General features: G+C 38.5%; 1 protein-coding gene and 1 long non-coding RNA gene across 6 annotated transcripts; one reads left to right on the top strand and one right to left on the bottom strand.

The window, feature by feature from the left end:
- Nucleotides 1-700: 700 nt before the first annotated feature.
- Nucleotides 701-2,974, bottom strand: LOC141914968 (uncharacterized). The gene is made up of 3 exons (XR_012620905.1): nt 2,820-2,974; nt 1,954-2,042; nt 701-1,411 (listed from the first exon to the last, which is right to left on the bottom strand). It is a non-coding gene; the product is annotated as an uncharacterized LOC141914968 (long non-coding RNA).
- A 390-nt stretch (nt 2,975-3,364) lies between these two features.
- LOC141905802 (putative 3-hydroxybutyryl-CoA dehydrogenase) lies at nt 3,365-26,318 on the top strand. Of its 5 annotated transcripts, none has more exons than XM_074794851.1 (9): nt 3,403-3,547; nt 6,036-6,645; nt 9,187-9,323; nt 16,689-16,794; nt 17,001-17,095; nt 17,286-17,382; nt 17,464-17,562; nt 17,819-17,932; nt 24,510-26,084. In XM_074794851.1, exons 2-9 carry the CDS (start codon nt 6,585-6,587, stop codon nt 24,689-24,691), a joined length of 891 nt encoding a protein of 296 aa, XP_074650952.1. In that variant the 5' UTR covers nt 3,403-3,547; nt 6,036-6,584; the 3' UTR covers nt 24,692-26,084. The 5 variants fall into 5 exon arrangements, with proteins under 5 accessions (XP_074650962.1, XP_074650952.1, XP_074650970.1 ...); XM_074794869.1 differs by having other exon boundaries at nt 6,036-6,655; XM_074794876.1 differs by lacking the exons at nt 3,403-3,547; nt 6,036-6,645; nt 24,510-26,084 and adding exons at nt 6,833-7,025; nt 7,101-7,171; nt 26,185-26,318.
- The last annotated feature ends 851 nt before the right edge of the window (nt 26,319-27,169 follow it).

The raw sequence follows: 27,169 nt of genomic DNA, 5'->3' as shown, positions 1-27,169 counted from the left end.
ACATGTAAACACAATAACTACCGGTATACATAAAACACGTGTTCCTTATAAATCTGGAATAAGTTGAATAACGAAACCCACTCAGTAACAAAACGAAAATTGGAGTCTAGAATATAATCCTTGATTATAATGTTAATAAAATTGGGGAATTATATGCTCAATTTTATTAATTATAATTTATACTGAAGTAGACACCGTGTGTAGAAGACGCTGTCCTCAATTATGCCAGATCCCAAAGAGTCCCAAGTCTAGACTTTTGTGTCCTTGTAAATAAAAAATTATACGGGGGAATATCCTCTTAGCCTCTGCAGGGAATCAAGTCTACGTCCTTGAGCTCCTTCTGAAGGGCCGAAAATAAATACAGGCCTCTCCATAGGCGTCGCCGGGATTTTTTTATGGGGGTCCGAATATCGGCAATTTGGTAAATCTAGTAAGGCAGCGAAGCTGCCTTTGACGAGGACCGAAGAAAATTTTGAAAATTAGGAGCGATTTAAAGCGTTTTCCCGCCACCTTGTGGAGTTTTTATATAGTAAAAAACGAAGAAACCTAGCCGAAAAAGGGGGTTCGTTCGCTCCCCCGAACCCCCCTGGCGACACCTATGCTCTCTGCTGCCACCAGACTTCAGCACCACTCATAAGTCAGATATTTATCACAAATCAAACATTTATTTGCTAAACAAACAAGCCCAATCCTGGGCTTCCACACTATTTGTCAAAGAAAATATCTATGAAAATGTAATACAAAATTAATTAGTTATTTACAAATACTGGTAGGGATCAGCAGTATGACAGCCTCAGATTGTCACGAAGAGAGACAAATTATTATATTGAAATCTTTACATAATATACTAATACATAAGATGCTATTTTATATATTTTGATAATACAGCAGTTATGAAGAGTGAGACTTAAATGATTATTGCAGTATCTTTATACGGGGTGCAGCAGTTTAGTAACTAATGCTAACAGATTTGTCATAATTTGTCTGAATTTGGCTCACCAAGAGAGGAATTGTATGGGGAATTGTTTACAATGCTATGATACTTGCTCAGGTGTCCATCCATTTCTTTGGTATACCATATCTTTTTCTTGAGGGTTTTAAACCAGGTATCCTCCCTCTCAACCTCAATTTGTATCTGACGCCAACTTTGAATAATACGACAGAAAGAAAGAGCTCCACGATCATATGAACAATGCGAAAATTTAACAATATGATTGGGCTTGGAGTCCAATATCTTGATAAGAGTGGTGCATACATTTTCTGGCAGAATGGACGGATACTTTAAAAGATCACCAACTTCAGCAGAATGTTTCTCCACGACAGTGAACTGTCCAAAACTGGTCGGCGGAATACGCAATTGACTGATTCTCCTGCGGGAAATATTTTCATATGCTGTGTCAATATCAGGCACCTGTAATAAAGATAATAGCCATAAGAAATATTGTACAGATTTACATATAACATCATATACCAATCAACTGACATGACTATCTGAACAGAGTTTTTGTAATTCCCTACTTTTTCCCGGATTCTATCAAATTTTGATCAATTCCCTGACTTTTCCCAACCGGGAATTCAATTTTTAAATTCCCTACTTTTTCCCGTTTTCCCAGTAAGCTGGGAACCATGCATTAATGGCGGCCAGTCAGCAACAAGAAACTCGTCCAAGATATTTTATGCCCAGTGCGAAGACAGGAAACCACAAGAGGCCCTCGACAGGGTGTTTGTATGCTGTATTCCAAGGAATTTGGCATAAGTAATCTGGAAAATATCCCTGTATTCCGTATTCCGATGGCAAAACAAGACAGTTTTCTCCTTGTATTCCAAGAATTTCAGCAAAATCGACAATTTTCAGCTTTTTATGCTGTATTCCACTTCAAATTAGTATTCCGTATTCCATGACCCCCTGTAGAGAACCTCACACAAAGGACTTGTGATATAAAATCAACTTACCGTTACTATAGCTGAATCCATATTTGTTATCTAAGCATTGTTCACATTATTTAATAACTACATTTTAGTATCACGATAATATTCTTTGCCTAAAATTAAAACAGAGGAATTTGGTTGGCATCTTATGTGAATTTGACCAAAACTGTCTGATTTATGAGGTGCTGCACGTTTTTAAATAGGACTCGTTGCGTCTTGGGAGGTTGGTGGAGCAGGCGTCTGAAGCGCTAGAGTGTAAAGCCTGCGGAGGTGTTCTCTGCAAATTTTGGGAGAAGATCTACACAACTCGGTATTGCGGCTTATCACACTCAACACATACACTGTCATGATTTTAGGCCTATATGTTTACAATAGACATTAATTGGCTTCAAAAGTTTAAGTTGCAAATTCTTAATAGAATCTTAATAGTTCAGATTTCTACCGTCACAGTTTGAGCCTACAAATGAGGGAGCTGTGGTCTGACAGCGGGGGTCTGACACTGACAGGCCAAATTTTGGGCAATTCCGACATTTCTTATATTCCCAAATAATAGTTTCTCTGATGAAGATAAATTCCTATTAATCATTTCGTCCCCACTAATGACACGTAGCCTAGGACAGTTTACAGCTTTTGGGTTTTCCAACTTATAAATAAAAAATTGTCACTTAATGGTAATATATCAAGTAGAATGTACATGTATATATACATATTCTTGTATAACGAATAAGTCTAATGCTTATGTTGTGTTGTGTTTTATTCTTTTTTATATCATTTTATTTTTGTTACAATTGCATTGCATCTACAATCATGTATGATAATAAAGAATTGAATTGAATTAAAGTCAAAGAAGGAAAAACGTGCCTGTAAAAAGAATGAAACCATTAACTTACTTCGGTTTCCTACTGGTCTGAGACGCGAAGCTGGCAAGTAGTCAATCATGGTCAATTGGCTGGCGCTAGGCCTCCTACCACAGCTTATATTTAGTCAAGAGTCGACAGTAGATTTTGTCGTTCACATCATGGATTTCTTCATGCATTGCGACATGCAGTCCGGAAGCGAAACTGAGTTGGGCATGCGCAGTGGCTATCTGACATGGTGTGAAAAAAAAATTCGCGGCCAGGGGGCTGGTGGAAGCGAGTTCGGGAGCGATACCGGACCCCTGGCAAGCGAGGGTGCGTGTCCTCCAGCGGGCGGTAATCAAACCCTGGCAAGCGAGGATGTCGGACTTCTTGCTGGAACAATTATATCTCTAAAGGCTCTTAATCTTATTGTTCGACGACTTTGTCGCAGTAGGCCTATATTTCCTTTTAGAAATATGCCTTGTCTCACGGTTACGGCTTCCGAAAATAATGTCGATTGAAGATTTTTAAATAAAGTTTTGCGTTGAATTGAATTTGCTCCGAGATATGAACTGTCAAACTTGAGCTGAAGGTCGTGTGTGCGTAAATAAACAAAAAGAAAGAAAGTGTTGTTGTTAAAATGATGAAATATTTTCACAAATAAAGCAACGGCAAAAGGAAGGACTGAATATCAAGAAGTATATTCGATCTCAATCATATACAGACGATGGTTAAAATAGCAGTTTTAGGGTGTGGTCTGATGGGTGTGAAGATCGCTGGTACGTAAGACGTTGTTGCTCATGAGTCCACAGGGGCTCGTATTTGAAGTTTGGGAGTGAACTGTAGCTTAGATCATCCAGTATCCCTGGTACTATGTATATAAAAAGAAAGGGGTGGAAACTCCTATACAGACACTTCGATTTAAAACTGCTGTAACTCCTCAAATTTCCAAAGGATTTCGATAAAATCTGTTTTAAATTGTTTAAAACCGGTCCTCATTATTACCGAGATGACGTAATTTACCGAGATCAACCGAGATGACATGAAATATAACATATTTATTTATTATATTTATTTATTCCTTATCGATTTTAACGCTTGAAATCCTATTATATCAGTAATAAATGCCAGCTAGAGTCATATTTTACATATTTTGTCAGATATTTTTGTAGAAAAATAACTTTTAACTTTACCGAGATGAGATCGTCGATCAATCAAATTCAATGAAATCTTATTGCTAACCGAGATGACGTATTTGAAGTCAAATTTTTGTTAACAAAATATCTGGAAAAATATGTATAATATGACTTTAGAAGGTATTTATTCTGATATAATATGATTTCAAGTGTTAAAATCGATAAGGAATAAATAAATATGTTATAGGCCTAGGCTATTTCATGTCAGCTCGGTTCATCTCGGTAAATTACGTCATCTCGGTAATAAGGAGGACCCTTCAAAACATCCTATATTTTCTAAATATGTCTAGGCTAATTTGTTAAGAAATGATAAGCACTTGGACAGGGTTCCCGCGGGTTTTGAAAAGTCTTGGAAAGTTTTGGATAATGGGGATTTTTTTACCTTTTTTTCCAGGCCCTGGAAAAGCTATGGAAATTTCGTTTTTCTATCAATGGCTATGGGAAAGGTATGGAAAATCAGAAAATGACCTCAAAATAAAAATTTCCTTCAATTTTGAACTATAGGCTATAGGCCTAAGCCAATTGTCACCATTAAGATCGATAACAAAAAGGAGTTGTCATTTTCCAGATAACAGCTTGTCATAGCCACTACACATTTGAGGACAATATGAAAACACTGTGTGAATGGTCATCATAATTGCTACTAATTTACATTGAATGGTAATTTGGTTGTAGTATTGGCTACAGTAATTAGTGCATATGAAAAGTTTGCAAGTTAGGCTCTATATGTGTTGAATGACAGGACCTGTCCTTATCATCTAGACTAAATTACAATGATTCTAGCTTGTTTACACCAGGGAAGGGATCCCAACTCCCTGTTTACACTAAAAATGTAAAAATCCCCCCCCCCCCCCCCGGTAAATATCCCCCCTAGGTAATAATCCCCCCGGTAAAAATCCCCCCTAGGTAAAAATTCCCCCTGGTAAAAATCCCCCCATAATTGATTTCACTAAAATTTTCAACAGCTATTATGTTTAGAAAAATATAGATTCGAAATTTTATTGCACTCTATTGCTTTATTTAACTCTAGTATAGTAATTCCATCCATTAAATACGGTTACCAAACGTTTAATAAAGAATAATAAGTGTAGAGACAAAATACTTATTCTAGGGGTACGAGTCAGTTGATTGAATTCGGTTATTTAAACTGAGGCATTTCTCCGTGGTGTTGGTCACAATATTCACCTCGGATAATCTGTGACATTTAACAAGCTACGTGCATAAAAATGACATCAGGCCACACCAAAAAGAAAGCCTGTTTCTCGGGCGGGGCAATCACCAAAATGGGTAGGTCGGTAGGGAATTTTTTTTTCTTTTTATAGAAAAAAAAATTGCGAGTATTCTGACGGTGACAGTTCTTACAATTGGGTAGGTCGCCGTGAATAATTTTTCACGGGACCAAATTTCCAGTTAAAAATATGATTAGCAGCTAGACGGCCACAATAATAAAGGGAAGTTGATGTTTTTGTATTATATTTCACAATTGGAAACTGTTTATAAAAAGAAAAATATGAAAATCTTGAATAGGTGTATAATATATTGTGTACGGAATTCCTGGAATTTTACAATCCAAGGTCGCCATCAATATCTGATTAGCAACGTTTTCTGAGCACACAAGTACCATATCCAGAATAAAATTGTTAAATCCGATGTGATAAGATATTTTTATCATGTCGTCTCGGTGCCGACATCACGATTTCACGAAAAAGAAAAAATATTTACGAGAATGGAGAGCTTTGTAGTCGGTCGGCCACATATATATCTTTTAAAATAGTTATTTCATCCACAATTTTGAAATAGGGTCGGTAGGCAATTTTATTTTATATCGAAAATAATTATTTGAAATGACGAAATATCGGGTCGGTCGGGCCCAAGAAACAGGGTTTTCTTTTGGTGTGGCCTTATTATGTGACTTAGCATATACGACATGCAAGCTACATGCATCAAAAATGACACTATCATAATTTTGAAATTTTCTATAAAAACTATAGTTTAAAAGTAAAAATAAAATATCTAATGTACTTATGTATTCCTAAATAATGTTGTAAAAAGTTAATTTTTTCTACTCTAGTTTTATAGAAAAGTGGATATGGGGGGATTTTTACCGGGGGGATTTTTACCTTGTGGGATTTTTACCGGGGGATATTTACCGGGGGGATTTTTACCTACATTCGGTAACTTAGAACTGGGAAGACAAGCTTTATTCAAGGGTAACCATTCAAGGGTTATTTGTCGAATTCGTATAAAAGCACGACTTATAGGCCTAGATAACTCGTAAAGATACAACTTACTTGTGACTCGTGCAAGACGTAAGTCGTAGAAAGCGCATCAGTCCAAGTGCTACGACTTATGCAGGGTTGACTAGTAATATGGGTAAGGGAGAAGTCACATGAAAGGCCAGAACCACACAGCCAGTTGATTAAGAAAAAACACGTGTGGTTTGTCTTAGATTAAGACACATTCTATCATTTGCTTTCTCCTTGTTGAGACCTACGTTGCCAGTTTCTAGGGGTAACAGGTAAAAATCCCCGTGGTAAATATCCCTGCAGTAAAAATCCCCTAGGTTGGCGATGTATAACTTTGCGGTATGGAAAATTTATAATCTGGGTATGGAAAAAATATGGAAAAGGTATGGAAAATGATATTGGCTAACCCGTGGGAACCCTGCTTGGAATCGCAAGGTAAATTCTTGTACGTCAAAATATTTGCTCCTTTCTCCTTTTTATATCTGGAAGGTGGTATCTAGGATATTAAAATGTATATTTGAATTTTTTACTGTAAAAAAGCGGTTCCTGAACTTTGCTGAAAAAGCTGAAACACTGAAACGCTGAAAAAAGAATGCTGAAATTTCAGGGAATTCCCGAAAAACACTGACATTTTAGGGAATTCCCGAAAAACCCTGAAATCGTGCTAGGAACCAACAATACACGTTTTGAATTTTTTCCGGGCCTAAGCCGCTGCCGAGTCCTGAACCGTGCTTTAGTCTCCACCTTATCTTTGGTTATAGAGACATGCATAAACAATATGTGTGGAGTATGAAAACCTATGCTGAATATTCCAAGTATGTGGTTTACCTCTAAAGACGAACAAATCTTATTTGAATATCTCAAATGTATATAAAATATGATTATGATAGCCACTTTTCTTTTGTCAACACGTCACGCATGACTGGGCGACTGTGGTATTCTCTGTTGTTGAAGACTGGAGGTAAGTTGAGTTTGACAGCTAGTTAAAATGATAATGCAGCTTTTGGACATTAGGGATCTTACTTAATTTCTTTTTAATTCATCGTGCGCATGGAATGGATTTAAAAATTGCGAATACATTATTTGCTGTTGTGAGATAATTATCAGGTTTTTTAAAAGAAATAACATACCATCTGTTAGAAAAATGTATCAATTCTTATTTTTAGCCCACTTTGGACTTTAGTCCCAGCGGGCTATTGCGTTCACTTTTCGTCCGTCGTTCGTCCGTCTGTCCGTAGACGGAAGCCAGTTATTTTGGGAACTTGAAGACGCTTCAAGGTAATGTTTTGATATTTGGTTTATAGGCCTACATGTATCTACCCTAGACACATCTTCAGCCCAAAAACTGGCCCTGTCAGAATCACGATGGCCGACTGGCAGCCACTGTTGTTCATCAAAATTAGCACTTTTTAGGCCTACACTTTTTGAACTTTTTGAGGGAAATTTTGAAGACACTTAAATCAATTACCTTGATCTTTCGTATATATTTGAATCCCCCAAGGGCCCATCACCATCAGAAAAATTGGGTCGATTGGACTCAAGATGGCCGTCCTATGACCTTTTTAGTGGCCAAAAATGTAAATTTTGGCACAAATTCTGAGTCCTGCAGCCTCCTACTGGTTTGCCATTTCTCATTGCAATTTGTGAAGGGTATTCTTTGGAAAGGGATGTTTTATACCTGAGCCAGGAATTTTTGATCGGCCAATTATGACGTAATTGGCGGCCATATTGGTATCATCAGGACTCATTCATAGGTGGGAAAACGTTTTTCCAGATTATATTGTTACCTAAGCATATTTTGCTACCACAATCAATTGCAAAGTTGTAGCTCATGACATTGTCTATGATTGTGGTGAGATTTAAGGACATTAGTTATTCTATATGGTCACCAGGGGGCGTTGAATAGTAGAATAACTTAATATTTTGTTATTAGATTGGTACCTAGGCATATTTTGTTACCATGATCAATTGCAAAGTTGTAGTTTATGACATGTTCTATTATTGTGGTGAGTTTCAAGGTCATTGGGTTTTGCATATGGTCACAAGGGGGCATTGAATAGTAGAATTACTTGGTATTTCCATATTAGATTGGTAACGAGGCATATTTTGTTATCACAATCAATTACACAATCGTAGCTGCTGACATGTTCTATGATTGTGGTGAGGTTCAAGGTCATTGGTTTTTGTATATCGTCACCAGGGGCGTCGAATATTGAAATTGTTAGATTGTTGAGCATTGGAAACCACTTCCCAAGAGGGCATGGTGTCCCTGGACCCCTAGTTTGTTGAAACTTTCGAGCGATGCATATAGTCTATCATATTACATGTATATCTGTTTTTATATCAGTGCTTGTTTATCAGATGTTTATGATTATTTTTTTTTTCTCACTTTGTAACATGTATGTAGGCCTATAAATGTCAGTCACAAACAGTGCAATTGTTTATACTGAATGAATATTTGAATTGAATGGAATTATAACCGAAAATGTGGTAAAGACTAAAGCATGGTATAGGACTCGGCAGCAGATACCGGGCCCGGAAAAATTTTCAAAACGTGTATTGTCGGTTCCTGGCACAATTTCAGCATTTTAACGGAATTCCCTGAAATTTCAGCGTTTTTGGGAATTCCCTGAAATTCAGCGTTTGCTTTTCAGCGTTTCAGTGTTTCAGCTTTTTCAGTGAAGTTCAGGAACCGGTAAGAAAGATGGGGCTCCAAAATCCAAGACATGGGCAGGCTTGTAATCCATGCGCTAAAAGTCCATCCTCTTGCCCCCGGGACCCCTAACTAATGCATTAGCCCTCACCTAATTTGGACAAACTGAGACAGGCAAAATTAGTCCTAGGTACTCAACATCCATGTTAAGCATATGAAAATACATAAGAAAGTCATAAAAATGATTTCGTTTTTTGACCAAAGTCCAAGTTGCCCAGATGAGGTGAGGTTAACTATTACTCCCTGGTTTCAATACTTTTTAGGAGAAATGGCTTATCATGGACACCGTGTGAAAGTATATGATAATAACACTGCAGCATTGAATAGTGTATATCACAGAATTGAAGAGGATAAAAAGAATCTCCGTGAAGAAGGATTAATGTCTCAGAAGAACTTTATAGTGAGTTTTGTACGCCTATTCTATCTTTCTTCCATCATGCATCTGATAGAATAGAATGAATTTGGATAAAGTTTTGAGTGCCATTGGATGTATATGTACTGTTTTGATAGTTTTGGTATTTGGGCTACCCTGCTAGACATAACCCTGTCAAAACAGAACCAAGACGACCAACTTAGTACTATAGTCCCAGCAGGCTATTGAATTCATTTTTTGGTTTACCTATGTTATGGCTGTTGGTTGGCAGTCTGCCAAGAGTATGTTAAATCGCGGCACAAAATTTAGTGGTAATACTTACGGGGTTGTCTTTTATCGTGAAGCAAGTAGAATTGATGCGCGGAGGTTAGGCTGGTAAGCTTCGAACGGAAGATGCAATATTTTTCGAGAAAAATGAGAAAAACATCGAAAATTCTTCGCTTTCTATAAGTAACTTGTGTTGACCTATATTTGAGTTTCCGACGTGAATACGGGAAATTCTCGGAATTTCCAGGAATTTCGGCACCTCTGACGTAATTTTGGGAGTCACAAAATGGTGAGCAATTCATTTGACATTCGTGCGGAGCTTAGTTCGCTTAGAGTTTGTTCGTTTGTGAGGATTATAATGGAGTCGGCTATCTAATTTAGCGTCTCGAACTTAGTAAGTGTGGCTATTTCTATAGTCAATATAGCTTGGTTTTGACTACAAAATACATTCTTTCTTTGAAAAAGTAATAGACGATGTCGCCAGCGCGAGCCAGCGGTGATGACGCCGTTTTTGGAGAGAGGCCAGTCGACAAATGTTTGGCATTGTTTTGTTGAAATGCGAGTTAATTGGTCCACACAGTTGTGTGCGCTTTTTCATTTGCTATTGCCATAGGCTAATTACTTTGTTTGACGATGTTTTTGGGGTATATTGGCATTCTTCGCGTAACAGCGCATGTTAAAATGTGCGCACTACGTAAATCAGCTGGTATGTAATTCATATATCTAACATAGGTACATACAAAGTGTATGTATGCTCTGTATTCACGTGTATACACTCGCGCAGCACTACTTCGCTCTCCTAGCGCGTATTATAAATACTGTCATACGCTGTCTGTTCCTAAGAAAGAAAGTGTGCTCCTCTTTTAATTTCGTTGGATAGTTCGTCGATGGATACTTATCTTATTATATATCTTAGTCAAGGTCTGGTAAAATCGCTGTTTATTGACGTAAAACCATAAAAATAATGTATATGTACTATATGTTACAGTATCTGGGTAACATAATCTAAACCTATAGGAAAATATTGCCACATTCATCAGGAATAAAATGAGCTATCAGGAAAATAGAAATTTCACATTTTTAGACCCTTGTCTTGACTGCGTGGATACTTAACTTGCCCTTTTCAATGTTCATGGATCCGTTCCTAGATATTCCCTTCTAGCATATTTGAAATATTAAATTGATTGAAGGACAGGTCATTTATATTTTGCGAAGCTGCCGCTTCAAGCCCCATGGGGCTCGAATATATTTTGAAGTTTTCAAGGGAAATTTTGAAACCGCTTTCATCAATTATCTTGATCCTTCACATAGCCTATGTTTGTATCCCCCACGGGCATCAGCATGAGAAGAATTGGGTCAATCGGACTCAAGATGGCCCTCCTGTGACCGTTTTGTGCCCAAAACAGGCCCGTCGGAAGCAAAATTACATTGGTAGGGCCCACCCCCATATTTTCCCATAATTAGCCCTTAAATGCCTGGAATTATAAAATTCAGGATTTTCACATTTTTTCCAAAAAAAACCATCGTCAGCAAACTCTTGGAAATAACAAAATTTATAAACATTACCGGTTCATGAGTATGATCACCAGCAATATTGGGGGTTTTCAATTCAATTCCGAGGAATTTTGACGGCAACAAAAGACAGCATTTTGACAGCATTTCTTTTTCTTGTGTCTTCTGTTCTGTTATATTTTAGCTTCTGATGTGTAACCGAATAGGCCGGGCACAGTAACTGACTGGCTCACCAGGCCAGATTTTTAACACAACGACTGGGCCAGACAATATACTGCCGCTCAGTACTGGTCTACAGTTGCCTTCCTTATGCACGGGCCGGGTCAAATAACCTCGTCGGGGGATTCCCTCTTCACGTCGTGCCTCCTATTGGTTCTAGGTGGGTCTTCAGGTCCAATCGTCCTTAACCTGAAAGCGATCATCAACAACTCGGAATCCTTTCATTTCCATGGTAGCACGTCCCTGTTCCTAGGTTCCTGAAACAGGTCGAACTGATTCAGACTCAGTTATCCACTCAAATAAGACAAAGGACAGTTATTCATGAGAATTTAACGATTGCCATGTTTATTTAACTCAACAACGCACTGGATTAAACGATTGGAATGTTGCTCATAACTCCAGATTAACAATCTCAATACTCGTAATTAGATATGTGTACTCTTAGAATCCACTGGAAAAAAAAGAGTTATTTATATTATACATCAACTGGTCTAGGCATAACGACGGCTCGTCGGACTAATCATGTTCAACGAAATATAATACTGAACAAAGCGTGATTAAGCTCACACCAAATAATATGAGAGAGAGAGAGAAGAGGAGTGATAGAAACTATCAGAGTCAAATAATTAAAGGCTTGAGTCCAAAGTGGAAATGTCAGTGACAATGCGCAGATCCCAATATCTGAACCCGGCCAAGGACCGACTCGATAATGCCTCGCCTTGAACTACCACTTCTTCATCTTGGATGGAATTCGCCTTTACTGGTGGTCCAATGCAGGGACTGATCAGTTCCCTGGCTGCCATTCTTTCATCGCCATTCTTTCATCTCTTGTCCTCTTCAGAAGTAACACGTCAAGGGAAGACTTGGTTTCGACCTGGACTACCACTGGCAGCATGGTTGATCGTCACCCGACAAATTCCGAGACTCAAGGGGGGTTCTGTAACCCAAAGAAATGAAATATGTCCCGGGGCCGGCCCTGGAATTGTCGCGGTTCCTTTATCGAGTTCTGGAATGTCCTGTTTCGCTCCACAAACTCATTCTTACGCTTCTCTTGCAGCCTACACCTCTTCGACTCCCTCCTGCTCCTCTCCTGCTCGCTGACTTCTCTCCGCCGTTGTTCCTCTTCCATGCACTGCTTCCTTGCTATTTACTTTGATGCTGCAGCTTCTGCCATCCGGCGTTCCCAACAATCCTTCAGATTCATCAGCCAACGGAGGGCGCTGTGATCAGTGCAGATGAGGAAATCTTGTCGGTAGAGATAGTGCTTTAAATGCTTCACAAAGAACATGATCGCTAATAGTTCACGCCGAGTCACGCAGTAGCTTTGTTCCGCGCGGTTGGGCGTGCGATTTCCAAATGCGATCGGGTGTTCATCCTTTTCTTGCACTGGACTTAATACACCTCCGATGGCAACGGCACTAGCATCACAACCTAGAATATACAGGTCCATGACGTTCGGATATGCTAGTATAGGTGTGTTGGTCAATTTCTCTTTCAGCTCCCGGAAACCTTGCTCCTGCTCGTCCCCGAGATAAAATCTTGATCTTTAGCCATGAGTCTGTGGAGGCTTCCTGTGATCTTAGCGAAACCGGCGACGACTCTCCTGTAATAAGTGGCAAGATCTGTCTGTATACCCTTGTGACTCACCACATGCCGGAGAAAAATAACCGACTGCTGGAAAAGGGAACTCTCGAAGGTTCCTGGAGCTCCGCACATACCCAAAGGAAGTACAGAGTTAACTCCCACAACCCACTCTGTGTTATGAAGGCTGATTTCTGCTTCACATCCTTGCTCAACGCAATTTGCCAATATCCGGAATTCAGATCTAGGGTGCTGAACCAGACGGCGCCTCCTGGACATTCCAGCGAATGATTGCTATTCGGGATCGCCATGCTTTCAATAGTCGTTACTTCGTTTAGTCGGCGATAGTCCACGCAGAAACATGTGCTTCCATCTTTCTTGGTCACCAGGACAATCGGGGATAACCATGGAGACCGGAACCTCCATATCAACCCTCGGCGGTGCATGTCTTTGATCAACATTTCTGTTTCTTTATGCTTGGTCAGGGGAGGAAGTCTCAGCGCCTGTCGTATGGGTGGGTGATTCCCGGTGTCCACCTAATGGGGGACCAAGTCAACCTTACTGCACTGATGCATAAATTCACAGATAAATTAATTATTAACGAAATTACGGACCAAAACGCCGCTCAGAGAGCAGTGTGACAGACAGTGTCAGTAGCAGTTATTTTTAAACATTTTCTTGTCAACTAAGCGTTCGCGAAAGGCGCTTTGATTAACTGCAATAATTCAGGGCTCGACCTGTAATGCGTGAGATGCTGATCGTCATCGAATGAGGATGTGCCACATTGGAAATAGCCATTACCTTCCAAAATATAATAGTTGTTCATGGGTTCAAGATCGCTCTAAGAAAACGCTTCTAATTTCAAAAATTTTCTTGAGGGAGGTGCTGGCAACATTGAAGCTGAAGAATGTTTAATAAGCAGCTCTGCCACGGAGCGTCTTCGGGGCTGAGATTCTTTATGCTGGTTTGATAAAGTTCTTTCAGTTGTTCTGGGATGTCGTGATTCGCATTCGGTTCCTCGGGTCTCGAGTTCCCCTCCTCAATCTTGACGGTAAAAATCGTGGATACTGTATTCAGCCTTCCCAGGACAGTAAACTGCGGTAGGAGGATAGGGCTCTATCCATTATTTATAACACGAACATAAGTTGGACTTTCACCTCGGGTGTCGACCAGTGTTCAGGCCAAAGCCAAATCACCACCCTCATATCGTCCCGTGCCCTCGATGATACCAAATGTTGGAATATTGGAATCTCCGGAAATAGAAGATGGTATGACCATCTGGTGTCCGGAAATAAAGTTGGTATGACCATCTGGTGTTGGGCTGGTATTTCCACCGCATCCAGGGTCCTCGTCAGTATTTCGGCAAGTAATTCGGCATCGGTGTTCTCACAAATTCGTCGTGTGGCAGACGATCTCTTCGTACCGCAAAATAGCAACGAATTACCCACGTCTAGGTATGAGCCTGTTCATTTCAGAAAGTCCATTCCCAAAATCTTGTCGCCAGCAATATCCACAATGATGACGTCCATTCTCAACATGTTATGACGCAACGTGAAGGTCAAAGTAGTTACCCCACCAACAATGTGATATTGCTGTTACTTGGTCCGAAGAGTCTCAAGTCGGATGGTTTGAGCCGTGGTCGGTGTGACTTGGGTATAGCTTCGTAGGCAAAAGTCTCAAAAGTATAGTGCAGCAGGTGCCTGTATCTACCAAGAGGTCCATCTGTACTTGTCCTATCTCTGTGATTATGAAGAGTCCATTATCGGAAATTTTATCTGTGATGAGTTTCCAGGTTGTCAGTTGTTGTATAAGGTCACTAGGGGGCGTTTAATAGTTGAATGCCTTTTTTCATATTGTATTGGTACACAGGCATATTTTGTAACCACAATGAATTGCAAAATTCTAACTTGTGACATGTTTGATGATTGTGGTCAGTTTCAAGGTCATTGGTACTTGTATATGGTCACCACGGGGCATTGGATAGCTGCATAACTTTTATTTCCTTATTATATTGGTACCTAGACATATTTTGTAGCCTAAATCAATTGCAAAATTGTAGCTAGTGACATGTTCTATGAATGTGATGAGCTTTGAGGTATGTTTGTTGAGCATTTCAAGCCACTTCCCAAGTGGGTGATGTCCCTAGTCCCCTAGTTTAGGTTTTATGGGTAATGTTGAAGACACACGTATAATTGTTTGTTTATCTAAAATTATAGCAATTTATAACAAATAGGCTTTATAAATTATGATGTTTTTTGCACAAATTACATATAGATTGACATAATATATCAGAGGGGAAGATTTTAAAAAAGCATAGCTTGTAGGATATACCACCCCAAAAAGAAATGTTACATTAGAAAAAGAAAAGCAAAAGGTTCATTCACACTCCATGCACCTCTCACACATACAAAAATGTACTATCTGAAAAGTAACTTATTGCAAAATTCATAGAAAATAATATGCGGGTCACCAAAAAACCTGTATATATCTAATCAATAGGAAGAAAGCAATTTGTCCTTTAAATGTGTTTTAAAGATTTTGATGGATGACAGGGTTTTTAAATGAAGTGATAAACTATTCCAAATTTTGGGTCCATTTACTATTATAGAACGTTTTTTGAAGTTTGATTTTAACTGTTTATTCGGTACAGCCTAGAAGTAACATAACTCATAACGCGTCCAGCATTCGTCGGGGATCGTTGCATTTTTGTTTTTCTTATTTGATAAAACGAAATAGAAACGGGAATCAAACTAGTTACTACTGCGGTTCAAATTCAACGCGTCTGGCGCGTGCATATCGAATGCACATACGTAGTAATAACAGCCCCCTTCTTTTCGAGTGCAACCTCTTGTATTTGGATGACCACATAGTAAAATACATGCAGTAACATTATAAACGCCTAATAGGAGCGTTAGAAGTTTCGTTGCACCCATAAGCGTGCAGCAAAGGGCGTAATTCTGAAACGGATATTTGTCCCTAACGAGCGTCGAACGCGTTCGGAACTAAATGAAAACGAATTACACAACGCGGTTTGAACGATATAAAACTAAACGCAAACGAAAACGGAGTTAAGTTTCTTCTAGGCTGTACCGTATCTAATATTTCTGTTGCTACCAAATTGAGTAAGTTGCATATTCACAAATGGAGGGAAGAAATTTTTGAAAACATCAAGTAGTGTGTTATTCATAAATATACATTAAGTGTCCACATTGCCAAAAGTTGATGTCATCTAATTTTAAGATTTCGTTAGCTTTGAATAAGGGGGAGACATTTGGTCAATTGTCTTGAAGTTTGGCATGTATAGGTCTATGTATCTCCCTGGCCTGGGGTCTAGCGTCACAAGGAAAATGGGTTGATCGGAAATAAGATACCCGACTTCTAAGCAATTTTGTTTTAGGCCTGAATTGGCTATTCCTTTTTCCTAGATGTGGGTCTAAGGTGTCATGGCACCACTTCAAAGACAAAATGGTAGCTTTTTCAATTGGGCTTAGGGTCTATGGGGTAAGAGTTTGGAGGGTCCGCAGGGGGTTGGTTAGGATCAGAGAGAGAGAAAGTACCACTAGTTGGCCATGAGTAAGGTAAAGTTAATTGTAAGATATGTACATGTACCAAGGGTGTCTCTTGGTCTATAAACTGCCTACAGAGATGTTTATCCTGTATGACAGAAAATCGGACTGGACTCAGAATTTACAGCAATTTTCAAAATGTTCGCTCATCCTTTACTCATATGTAAGTTTGGAGGATCCTGAGTTAGAAAAGGATTCCTGTATTCAAAAATATGCTTATCTGTTAAATACTTTATGATAATTTCAGGGTCAGATACTTTGTATGAGTCGTTTAGAAGAAACTGTCAACGATGCAGAAATCATATTTGAAACTGTAGCTGAGGATCTGGAAATTAAGCAAGATCTTTTTGAAAGTAAGTACATCGATCATCATAACATCTGGTATATTTTTCATGCAAGGCATAAACATTGTTCAACAAGTAGGCCCACATGGACCAAGACATACCGCACGAGGACAATGAAGAGGACAAGGATTGGTCTATCTTAATACTACCGCTACTGCTAATATGAGAGAAATTAACGAATTTTACCCTCTAAACTTATCTGTCATCCATTACAGGGGTGTCCCATTGTTGTCACCCAGAGACAATAATAGCATCAAATACATTAAGGATTGATCTAACGAGTATTATGGAGAGGACTGCAAATCAACAGGTATGTACCATATCTACTTCCTTCATAAAAAAACTTGTCTTCACCAGACTGCACAAGTATGAGAACAAGATAGAATACATTTGTACAATGTTTATACTAGGGAACAACCATCTTGATCTACCTGTATTGTGATTTATTGAGTCTTTTTGTCTATTGTGAAAAGGTATATTGCTAGAATTCTCAATTTCAGAGAACTCTCGGCCTCAGGTTTCTATATCCTGTTTATTATATCCCTGAAGTAGAAATTGCTCCTAATAAGTACACATCAGCTGCTGTTATTGAAAAAGGTAAGATTAGCATACCATTAGAATATTAGATTAGAGCGCTTTGCTAATCATAGGTTATTCACGTTGCAATATTACTTATAGTACGTCAGCTGTTGGAAAAAATGGGTAAAACCTTGTTTTTTCGATCCGGCGGTGAACCCTTGATACTGAGTGAAGAACAAAGGGAGGAACGAAAAAAAGGTAAAATATTATCTTCACTGCAGTTCACTTCTTTGGTGAAAAACTTTATACAGTCAAACCCCGATATTCTGCCCTCCCATTTACCGCCAGGTTTTCTAAATGTAAATCTCTATATCTCTATACAATACATAGTAAAATGCCCCCCATATACCGCCATACTCTCTATATCGCCAAAATCGTTCTGCACCGATGTGGGCTGTATATCGGGGGTTGACTGAATGTAGAAAATTAATAATATCATGTTTACATATTGCAGCAAGAATGGAACAAATAAAGAATACATCTGGACTTGGTTACATGTTACAACATGTAGTTCCTGCGCTTTCTCATCGAGGAAATTTACCTCCACAGTCTGACGATGATGACTGCTGTAAGTTCTGTTATACTTTATTCTTTGTACTGAATTAAAGCTTGTTTTTGGCACAATATTTGATTCATTTGGACATTTAGACTTATGTCCCAGCAGGCATTCACTTCTCATTCACTTCTTATCCACCCGTGTATTGTGTAGATGGAATCAAGTCATTTTGGGAAGTTTTGAAGACGCTTCAATCAATGAATTTTCTTCATCATCAGAAATTTGGGTTGATCGGACACAAAATGGCCATCTCGTGACCTTTTCGATATTGTTCATTGAAATTCATGGTGAATGTACTGTGAGAAGGGATCATGCTCATTTCAGATGGTTTTTTAGCCCACTTGGGACTTTAGTCCCAGCGGGCTATAGCGTTCACTTTTCGTCCGTCCGTTCGTCGTAGCGTTCGTCCGTCCGTAGACGGAATCCAGTTATTTTGGGAAGTTTTGAAGACGCTTCAAGGTAATGTCTTGATATTTGGTTTATACATGTATCTACCCTAGACACATCTTCAGCCCAAAAACTGGCCCTGTCAGATTCAAGTTGGCCGACTGGCAGCCATTGTTGTTCAGCACTTTTTACACATTTTACACATTTTCGAGGGAAATTTTGAAGATGCTTTGATCAATTACCTTGATCTTTTGTTTATATTTGAATCTACCATGGGCCCATCAGCATAAGAAAAATTGGGTCGATCTAACTCAAGATGGCCGTCCTATGACCTTGTTAGTGCCCAAAAATGTCAATTTTGGCCAGAATTCTAGGTCCTGTAGCTTCCTACTGGTTTGCCATTTCTCATTGCAATTTGTGATTGGTATTCTTTGTAAAGGGATGTTTTATACCTGAGACAGGTGCGGCCATCTTGGTGTCATCAGTACTCATTCGTAGGTGGGAAAAAGTTTTTCAACATTAAATTGATACCTAAGCATATTGTGTTACTATATTCAATTGGAGAGTTGTAGCCCATAACGTCTTCTATGATTTTGGTGAGTTTCAAGGTCATTGGTTTTTGTATGTGGCCACCAGGGGGCGTTGAATAATACGATAACTTAGTATTTCTATGTTATATTTGTACCTATGCATATTTTGTTACCACAATCAATTGCAAAGTTGTAGCTCATGACATCTTCCATGATTTTGGTGAGTTTTAAGGACATTAGTTATTCTATATGGTCACCAGGGGGCATTGAATAGTAGAAAAACTTAGTATTTCCTTATTAGATTGGTACCTAGGCATATTTTGTTACCATGATCAATTGCAAAGTTGTAGTTCGTGACATCGTCTATGATTGTGGTGAGTTTTTAAGGACATTAGTTATTCCATATAGTCACCAGGGGGCGTTAAATAGTAGAATTACTTAGTATTTCCTTATCAGATTGGTACCTAGGCATATTTTGTTACCCCAATCAATTGCAAAGTTGTAGCTCATGACATCTTCCATGATTTTGGTGAATTTTAAGGACATTAGTTATTCTATATGGTCACCAGGGGGCATTGAATAGTAGAATAACTTAGTATTTCCTTATTAGATTGGTGCCTAGGCATATTTTGTTACCATGATCAATTGCAAAGTTGTATTTCATGACATGTACTACGATTGTGGTGAGTTTTAAAGTCATTGGGTTTTCCATATGGTCACCAGGGGGCGTTGAATAGTAGAATAACTTAGTATTTCCATATTAAATTGGTAACGAGGCAAATTTTGTTATCACAATCTATTACAAAATCATAGCTTTGGCTTATTTTGTTTCTCATCACATGCTGTATAGTTAGGCCACACCAAAAAAACCCAGTTTCTCGGGCTTGACCGCCCGATATTTTGTCTTTTCAAAAAACTATTTTCAAAACAAAACAAAATTGCCGTCCGACCCTATTTCACAATTTTGGGTGAAATGATTTTGTGACTGACCGACTACAAAACTCTCCATTTGTCACGAAGTCACGTGACCGGGAACCTCAAACCATATAACGGAAACTCGTCATGTAGGAAATGAATACGTTTATTTACACTATATACAAGCAGTAAGCAGACAGATACTTATATTCGGCGAAATAATGATCTTTCATGGTGAAATAACGATTAACAGCTGCATCAAATCATGCGGTACGCAATGGATCACGACACTTGCAGGAAACAAGATGAAAAATCGCTCGGCACTTGTAGCCGGAGAAGTAACCTCGGCACTTGTAGCTGGAAAAAGTGATAGTATCGGCGCGGCACGTATGCACGTTAGCTACAAAATATAAGCTAGACACAAAAACACATTTTGAGTATCATACAAATACTATAAATAATGATTTAAAGTTACCTGAATTAACTACCTATCATTAAATTAATTATCATTTTAACTATGTAAGAACGCAATTACAATTATACTTAATATAGAATTATAATTAAATGTCAAAAAGGATGTTAAGAATCTCACTTATATATATAAGTCGCAATAACCTTTACTAAATTTCGACGTTCACGCCAAGAAACTACTGAATTATTACTATAAATCATGGAAAACTAGAAAATATAAAACTTGTGTAAAACTTACCCCACGTATCGGGCAAAGCACGCTCGTGGCAACTGCGAAATACACTCAACGCAGGCTTATAGTATACTGCCACGATATATGGCTAGTAAAGGCTTATAAATGCCGTAAACGTTACGGTCAACAGAGCAAGGTACACCTAGCTAACATGATAAAGCAAGGATACGCTGAGTGAAGATATACAGATTTGACACGTAGTAATTCATCGACCCCATTCGGTCGCGACACTGTTCTCATGAATATTTTTTTCTTTTTAATCAAATCGTGATGACGGAATCGATATCTAAAGATATTTTACTACATCAATTCAATTCAACAATTTGACTCTGGAAATTGTACTGCTCTGCTCGAACAACTTTGCTAGTAAGACAAAATGACGACCACACAATATAAACTATATTTTTCTGCATCCATAACTGATAACTAGGGGTCCAGGGACACCATGCCCACTTGGAAAGTGATTTCAAATGCTCAACAATCTAACAATTTCAATATTCAATGCCGCTTGGTGGCCATATACAAAAACCAATGGCCTTGAAACTCACCACAATCATAGATCATGTCAACAGCTACAATTTTTTAATTGATTGTGATAACAAAATATACCTTGTTACCAATTTAATATTTTATTATAATTATTATTTATTTCGTCATCAAAATTCAATTTCACATAATATTTTACATAAGCTTACGTGATATCTATAGAAAAGCAAGTATTGATGACAGGAACCACATGGGGTGTCCAGGCACATGAGATGATATGAAATGAGCATCGATGAAATAACTACATCTGTAGGGAGAGATTCCAGTACAAAGAAGGGATAGTTTTAGATTGAAACTAAATCTAGCCAAAAACGATACAATTTCAAATATTGATTTCGTGCTTTTATTACTAGTCAGTACTATATGTCAAGTTTTAACCTTCATAGTCATGAAGGTTATAAGATGGTAGTGAGTCGATGACATCATTTTCGTGTCGCCATTTATAAGTTGTTGGTGGGAGTTCAGAGGAAGATTTGTCAAACGAATAAATACTTTAATCTTATTAATGCAGAGTGTGAAATTTCGCTTTTTAGCCCACTTGGGACTTTAGTCCCAGCGGGCTATTGCGTTCACTTTTCGTCCGTCGTCCGTCCGTCCGTCCGTCCGTCGGTCCGTCCGTCCGTCCGTAGACGGAATCCAGTTATTTTGGGAAGTTTTGAAGAGGCTTCAAGGTAATGTCTTGATATTTGGTTTATACATGTGTCTACCCTAGACACATCTTCAGCCCAAAAACTGGCCCTCTCAGATTCAATATGGCCGACTGGCAGCCATTGTTGTTCGTCAAAATCAGCACTTTTTACACTTTTTGAACTTTTTGAGGGAAATTTTGAAGACGCTTGAATCAATTACCTTGATCTTTCATATATATTTGAATCCCCCCAGGGCCCATCACCATAAGAAAAATTGGGTCAATCGGACTCAAGATGGCCGTCCTATGACCCTTTTAGTGGCCAAAAATGTCAATTTTGGCCCAAATTCTGAGTCCTGTAGCCTCCTACTGGTTTGCCATTTCTCATTGCAATTTTTGATTGGGTATTCCTTGGAAAGGGTTGTTTTAAACCTGAGCCAGGTATTTTTGATCGGCCATTTGTGACGCAATTGGCGGCCATCTTGGTATCATCAGTACTCATTAGAAGGTGGGAAAAAGTTTTTCCACATTATATTGATACCTAAGCATATTTGTTACCATAATTAATTGCAAAGTTGTTGCTCATGACATCATCTATGATTGTGGTGAGTTTTAAGGACATTAGTTATCCTATATGGTCACCAGGGGGCGTTGAATAGTAAAATAACTTAGTATTTCCTTATTAGATTGGTACCTAGGCATATTTTGTTACCATGATCAATTGCAAAGTTGTAGTTTATGACATGTTCTATGATTATGGTGAGTTTTAAGGTCATTGGGTTTTGAATATGGTCACCAGGGGGCGTTGAATAGTAGAATACTTAGTATTTTCATATTAAATTGGTAACGAGACATATTTTGTTATCATGATCAATTGCAAAGTTGTAGTTTATGACATGTTCTATGATTATGGTGAGTTTTAAGGTCATTGGGTTTTGAATATGGTCACCAGGGGGCGTTGAATAGTAGAATACTTAGTATTTCCATATTAAATTGGTAACGAGACATATTTTGTTATCACAATCAATTACAAAATCATAGCTGCCTCATGTTCTATGATTGTGGTGAGGTTCAAGGTCATTGGTTTTTGTATATGGTCACCAGGTGGCGTTGAACATTGAAATTGTTAGATTGTTGAGCATTGGAAACCACTTCCCAAGTGGGCATGGTGTCCCTGGACCCCTAGTTTTATTTCCCAAAATTATGAGAAAATGCCGATAGTAAGACCGTGGGAAAGTTTTTATCGTTGAATGGGCGAATCACGGCGGCAGAGTGCACCTGTGATAAGGCGGAAATAGTGCCATGTGAAGGCAAAGCTTTTAAATGATTGGACAGTCGGAGGTGGTTTATCAACTTTTTTCAACTATAGTGCTGCTATTTTCCCAATCAAATTGCTAGATTTCGATCGTTTCTCATAAGTCAACACTTGTAATTCAAGTGTGATTTTGATGTGTGTAGAGATACATCGTGACTAGCGTATTGAATGGCAGCGCCATGTTTAAGCTGCGCGTCGATCTTGAATAGTGGAATTATAGGGTGGAATTATCGTGGTTTTTTCCATACAAAGTTTGTTAAAAGGTTAGTGTCAACAAATGGTCCATTACAGTCCCTCTAATTTATGTGGAGAGACGCTCTTAACTGGCAAAACCGTGGTCTGTTTCGTGTTATTGTTGGCCTTGATTGAGCATTCGCTGACGGCACGCCGCTTCAAAGTTATGAATAAAGTATTATATTACTGATTGTTAATGACATACAACAAATAAACCTTTAAAGAAAGGTACCAAGTGTCTGAAAAATTCCGGATTGATTCACTGCATAGTTTTTTCATAGTTGAGCATTTTATATGAATCAATTGAGATGATTGACAGACGCGGGTGCGATGAAAACAGGGACATCAAACTAAGAAGCACTTAATATTTTAATTACATGCGATTTGAATAGGCATCTGTGCTGGTTTTTCAAAAAGTTGAATCTTAATTGACTCGATTACATAGGCCTAAGCCAGGCCCTCTGGAATTGAATTGAATTCGACACAGTAATTCGCCTGTAATTTGCGATGAATCTTTCTGAAAATTAGCTTGAAGATTGGGTCTGGTAAGATGTCCACCCCTATTGTAAAGAAATCTCATTGGTGATCAAATATGGCTGCCATTGGGGTGGCCATCTTGAGTTCCTTGTTTGCAAGATGCAACCCGCAATTCTTGATGGATTTCCATAAAATTTGATGTGAGGGTCAGGGTAGGTAATGAACAAGGTAAAACAGCAAATCCAATTCAATTTTGTTTTATTGAGAAAATTTTTTTTTTTGTTCGCTGGGGCTTATACGACAAGAAAAATGTGATAAAAAAGTTGAAGTAAAAACCAAGAAACAAGAGTTATTCAATGATTTAGTTGATTTATTAGAAGGAATGGAATTTTCTGCAAGCATGACTTCAGTAGAATCCTGCTTGTTCAGGATAGCCAATGTGCTATGGCATCTTAACCCGCACGCGTCCTTCAATGAACGGGGGCATTTCTTCCATGTCTCACTGAAGAGTTAGGGTTAGGGTTAGCTAATGTGAACTTCCTTTCATTTCTGTGGTCTTCTAGCACATAATCATATGTTTTACTGGAAATTTGGTTCTGTAGAAAATTATTTACGGCTATCTACCCACTTTTGGAAGAATACCCTAAACTTTTTTTTCTCAACAAAGAAAAAAAATCCTTACCTACCTACCCACTTAGGTGATTACTTCACCCGAGAAATGGGTTTTTTGGTGTGGCCTTATGGCGGGTTTCAAGGTCATTGGTTTCTATATATTTTCACCAGGAAGTGTTGAATATTGTAATTATCCTCTTAATGGGCATGGTGTCCTTTAACCTCCTTGTTTACTTTTTTAGCTTTTTATGACAACGATCGTGATTGTGCAATTTGTATGGATCATAAGCGCGACACTTTGTTATGTCCTTGTCATCACATGGTTACATGCAACAACTGTGGAAAACTTTTATTGAATAGAAGAGATTGCTGTCCTATTTGCCGGAAAGAGATAATTGAAATCATCAAAGTTTATCATTCATAGGTTTGGCCGCCCTAGGGTAAATACTGGAATACTAGGCTATACATGTACTACAGGACTGTACATAGTCTCCAGTTTACACAGTTTCCAAAATAAATGCTACCTCCTGTTACTTACATTCCATTCTATTCTACTGTAAAACGAATTGTTGTGGTAAATGTTGAAATAGATTTTGCAAAAATGTTCTATTACCAGAACTGAGACTCAGCCACTTACCTTTAACTTGTAAAGAACCAATATGATTCTGTATCATAGAAGTTAGATAAGCCACGTCTACACTTGCTTCTTATACCCATGTTATGCGTCTCAACTACGGTGAAAATATTGGTTCAATGCAGATTTTTCTACAAAAAACGGGGGCTTAAGAAACCCTTTTTGAAATAGAAGGAAGGGTACACTCCATGTTGCCGTAAAAAGCTGCATTTTTGCTATTGTAGACAGTAAACCTGTTCAATGCAGCGTTCAAGCGCTACAATTGACCTTGAACTTGAACTACAGATGTGGATTCTTACTACCGAAACTGCGTTGAGTGTAGATGCCACTCACTGCAAACGCAGGTTTTCGAATGAGCTAATGTAGACGTGGTTATAGACTCCTCCTTACTCAGCACTGATCAACTTGGTAAAATGCTGAAGTCGGTGAATTCTAAATGAAATTTAGTTAGGGAACTTCCCTGATTCTTAACTTGATATCCAGTCATCACAACACAGTGAAAAATTTAGTCTAAATGCTACGGAGTAAGGCGGGGTCTGCAGTACAATGTAATGAATGATCATGGGCAACACCAGGAATTTTCTAGGAGAGGGGGTCGAGTACGTAATATTTAAAAACTAAAAGTCGCTGAAGGGTGGAGCCCGCTCGGGTGCAGAACGCATAAAAATTGCTACTCCATGGAGCGGAAATTTCTGCAAAATTATGTCTTGGAGATGCATTCTGACGCAATCCACTAGGCCTATTACCAACGAATACGTTGAGAACAACAGGACCATGTTTCGATTTTACAAAACAGACTTCACGACAATCCAGTTTCAAAGATTAACAAACAGTATGTTAGTTCTCAAATAAGAGATTTGCATCTTTCATCTCTCTTGGGAACATTATCGAGGTCAATTCCCTATGCGACGATCGTTTGGGAATTTTTAAAAAGGGGCTCGTCCGCACCCTTCGACCCCCCTCTGGTGCCGCCCATGATGATACATACCAAAATTATCGAGAAATATTGAATTGTGTATCAAGAAATGGAAAATCTTATTCACAGTTACTCCGGAATTTCGAGTCTACTGTGCACCAACATTTAATTTGTTTGTTACATGTATTATCAATCCATCCATATTATATTAGTACATATTATGTGTCCTCTTTAAAAGAATTTAATGCGTCTGTATGTCTATCTTTAACCACGTTTAAGTGGCCTGTGAAATATATGTAATAGATGTTATGTTATGATATTATATGTATATCTGAATTCTTTGAAACTCGATATTGAATTTCTTTAGGTGAAAGTGAATACAGAAAGAGGATAGAGTCTGACTGCCTCAAGTAACCGCATGCCCTGGACGTTTATAGATATCATTAATATTTAGAATTCCTACTTCCAATTCATGTGATGATGACCCACTCTGTAAAAAATCTTCCGGACAACCCGTATTAGTTTCACCACTTTTTACGTAAAAAATCATGAAAATACGTTTTAATTATGGAATCTTCTTCATTTATATGACAAACGACCTAAAATTCTGGAATCATCCGCCTTCTGCTGGAAACAACCAATCTTTCACGTTTTTTTTCACGAAAACATAAATTTCTATCTAAAAACGGCTATCCGCGTATTATGATATGTTTGTTCTGGAGAATTGCGCTTAACGATGTTCTTTCCCCAATTTTAACCAGCGGTCCGCAATAAAAGGCCGAATACATCTACGTATTTTCCCGTCCGGCACGAAATATAAATACGGATTTTACCGCACCCGACGATTTTACACAGAAGTTGCGCATTTGGTCCGCTATTTACAAGACATTCACATCATCAGAATCATGTCGTATTTTAATTTACTCGAGGTGGACGAGCAGCAGTCCAGTGTTGATACTGTTCCGTTGCCTACAGCAGCGTACGTGACACTTTTACAATTAAGTAGCCTATATAGTTTGCGACCAATGAAACAGACAGCCTGTGCTATGTAGGGCCTAATGCCTTTCATGCCTGATCTCATTTTAGGACATGTAAGTTTTCAGTTTTTGGCGGATGAAGTCCAATTCCTTACTTGCATACTGCCATCACTATAAACTTCACCGAAATGTTCAAAATTTGCTGTTTCCATGGCCCTTAAGGGATTGTCAACATAAATGTACTTCTTATGGAGCCTTAAGAGTACATATTTATCGAATTCACAGGCAGCAATATGCTGCTGTTCGCGCTTCAACAATTCCTCATCTTGAGATGCACGTTTCCTGCACAGTTAACCACTGTCATAGAAGTTTCAC

The sequence above is a fragment of the Tubulanus polymorphus genome, chromosome 1, assembly GCF_964204645.1.
Source record: "Tubulanus polymorphus chromosome 1, tnTubPoly1.2, whole genome shotgun sequence".
In the NCBI taxonomy this organism is placed as follows: domain Eukaryota; kingdom Metazoa; phylum Nemertea; class Palaeonemertea; order Tubulaniformes; family Tubulanidae; genus Tubulanus; species Tubulanus polymorphus.
This window is presented reverse-complemented; position numbering and strand designations above follow the sequence as displayed.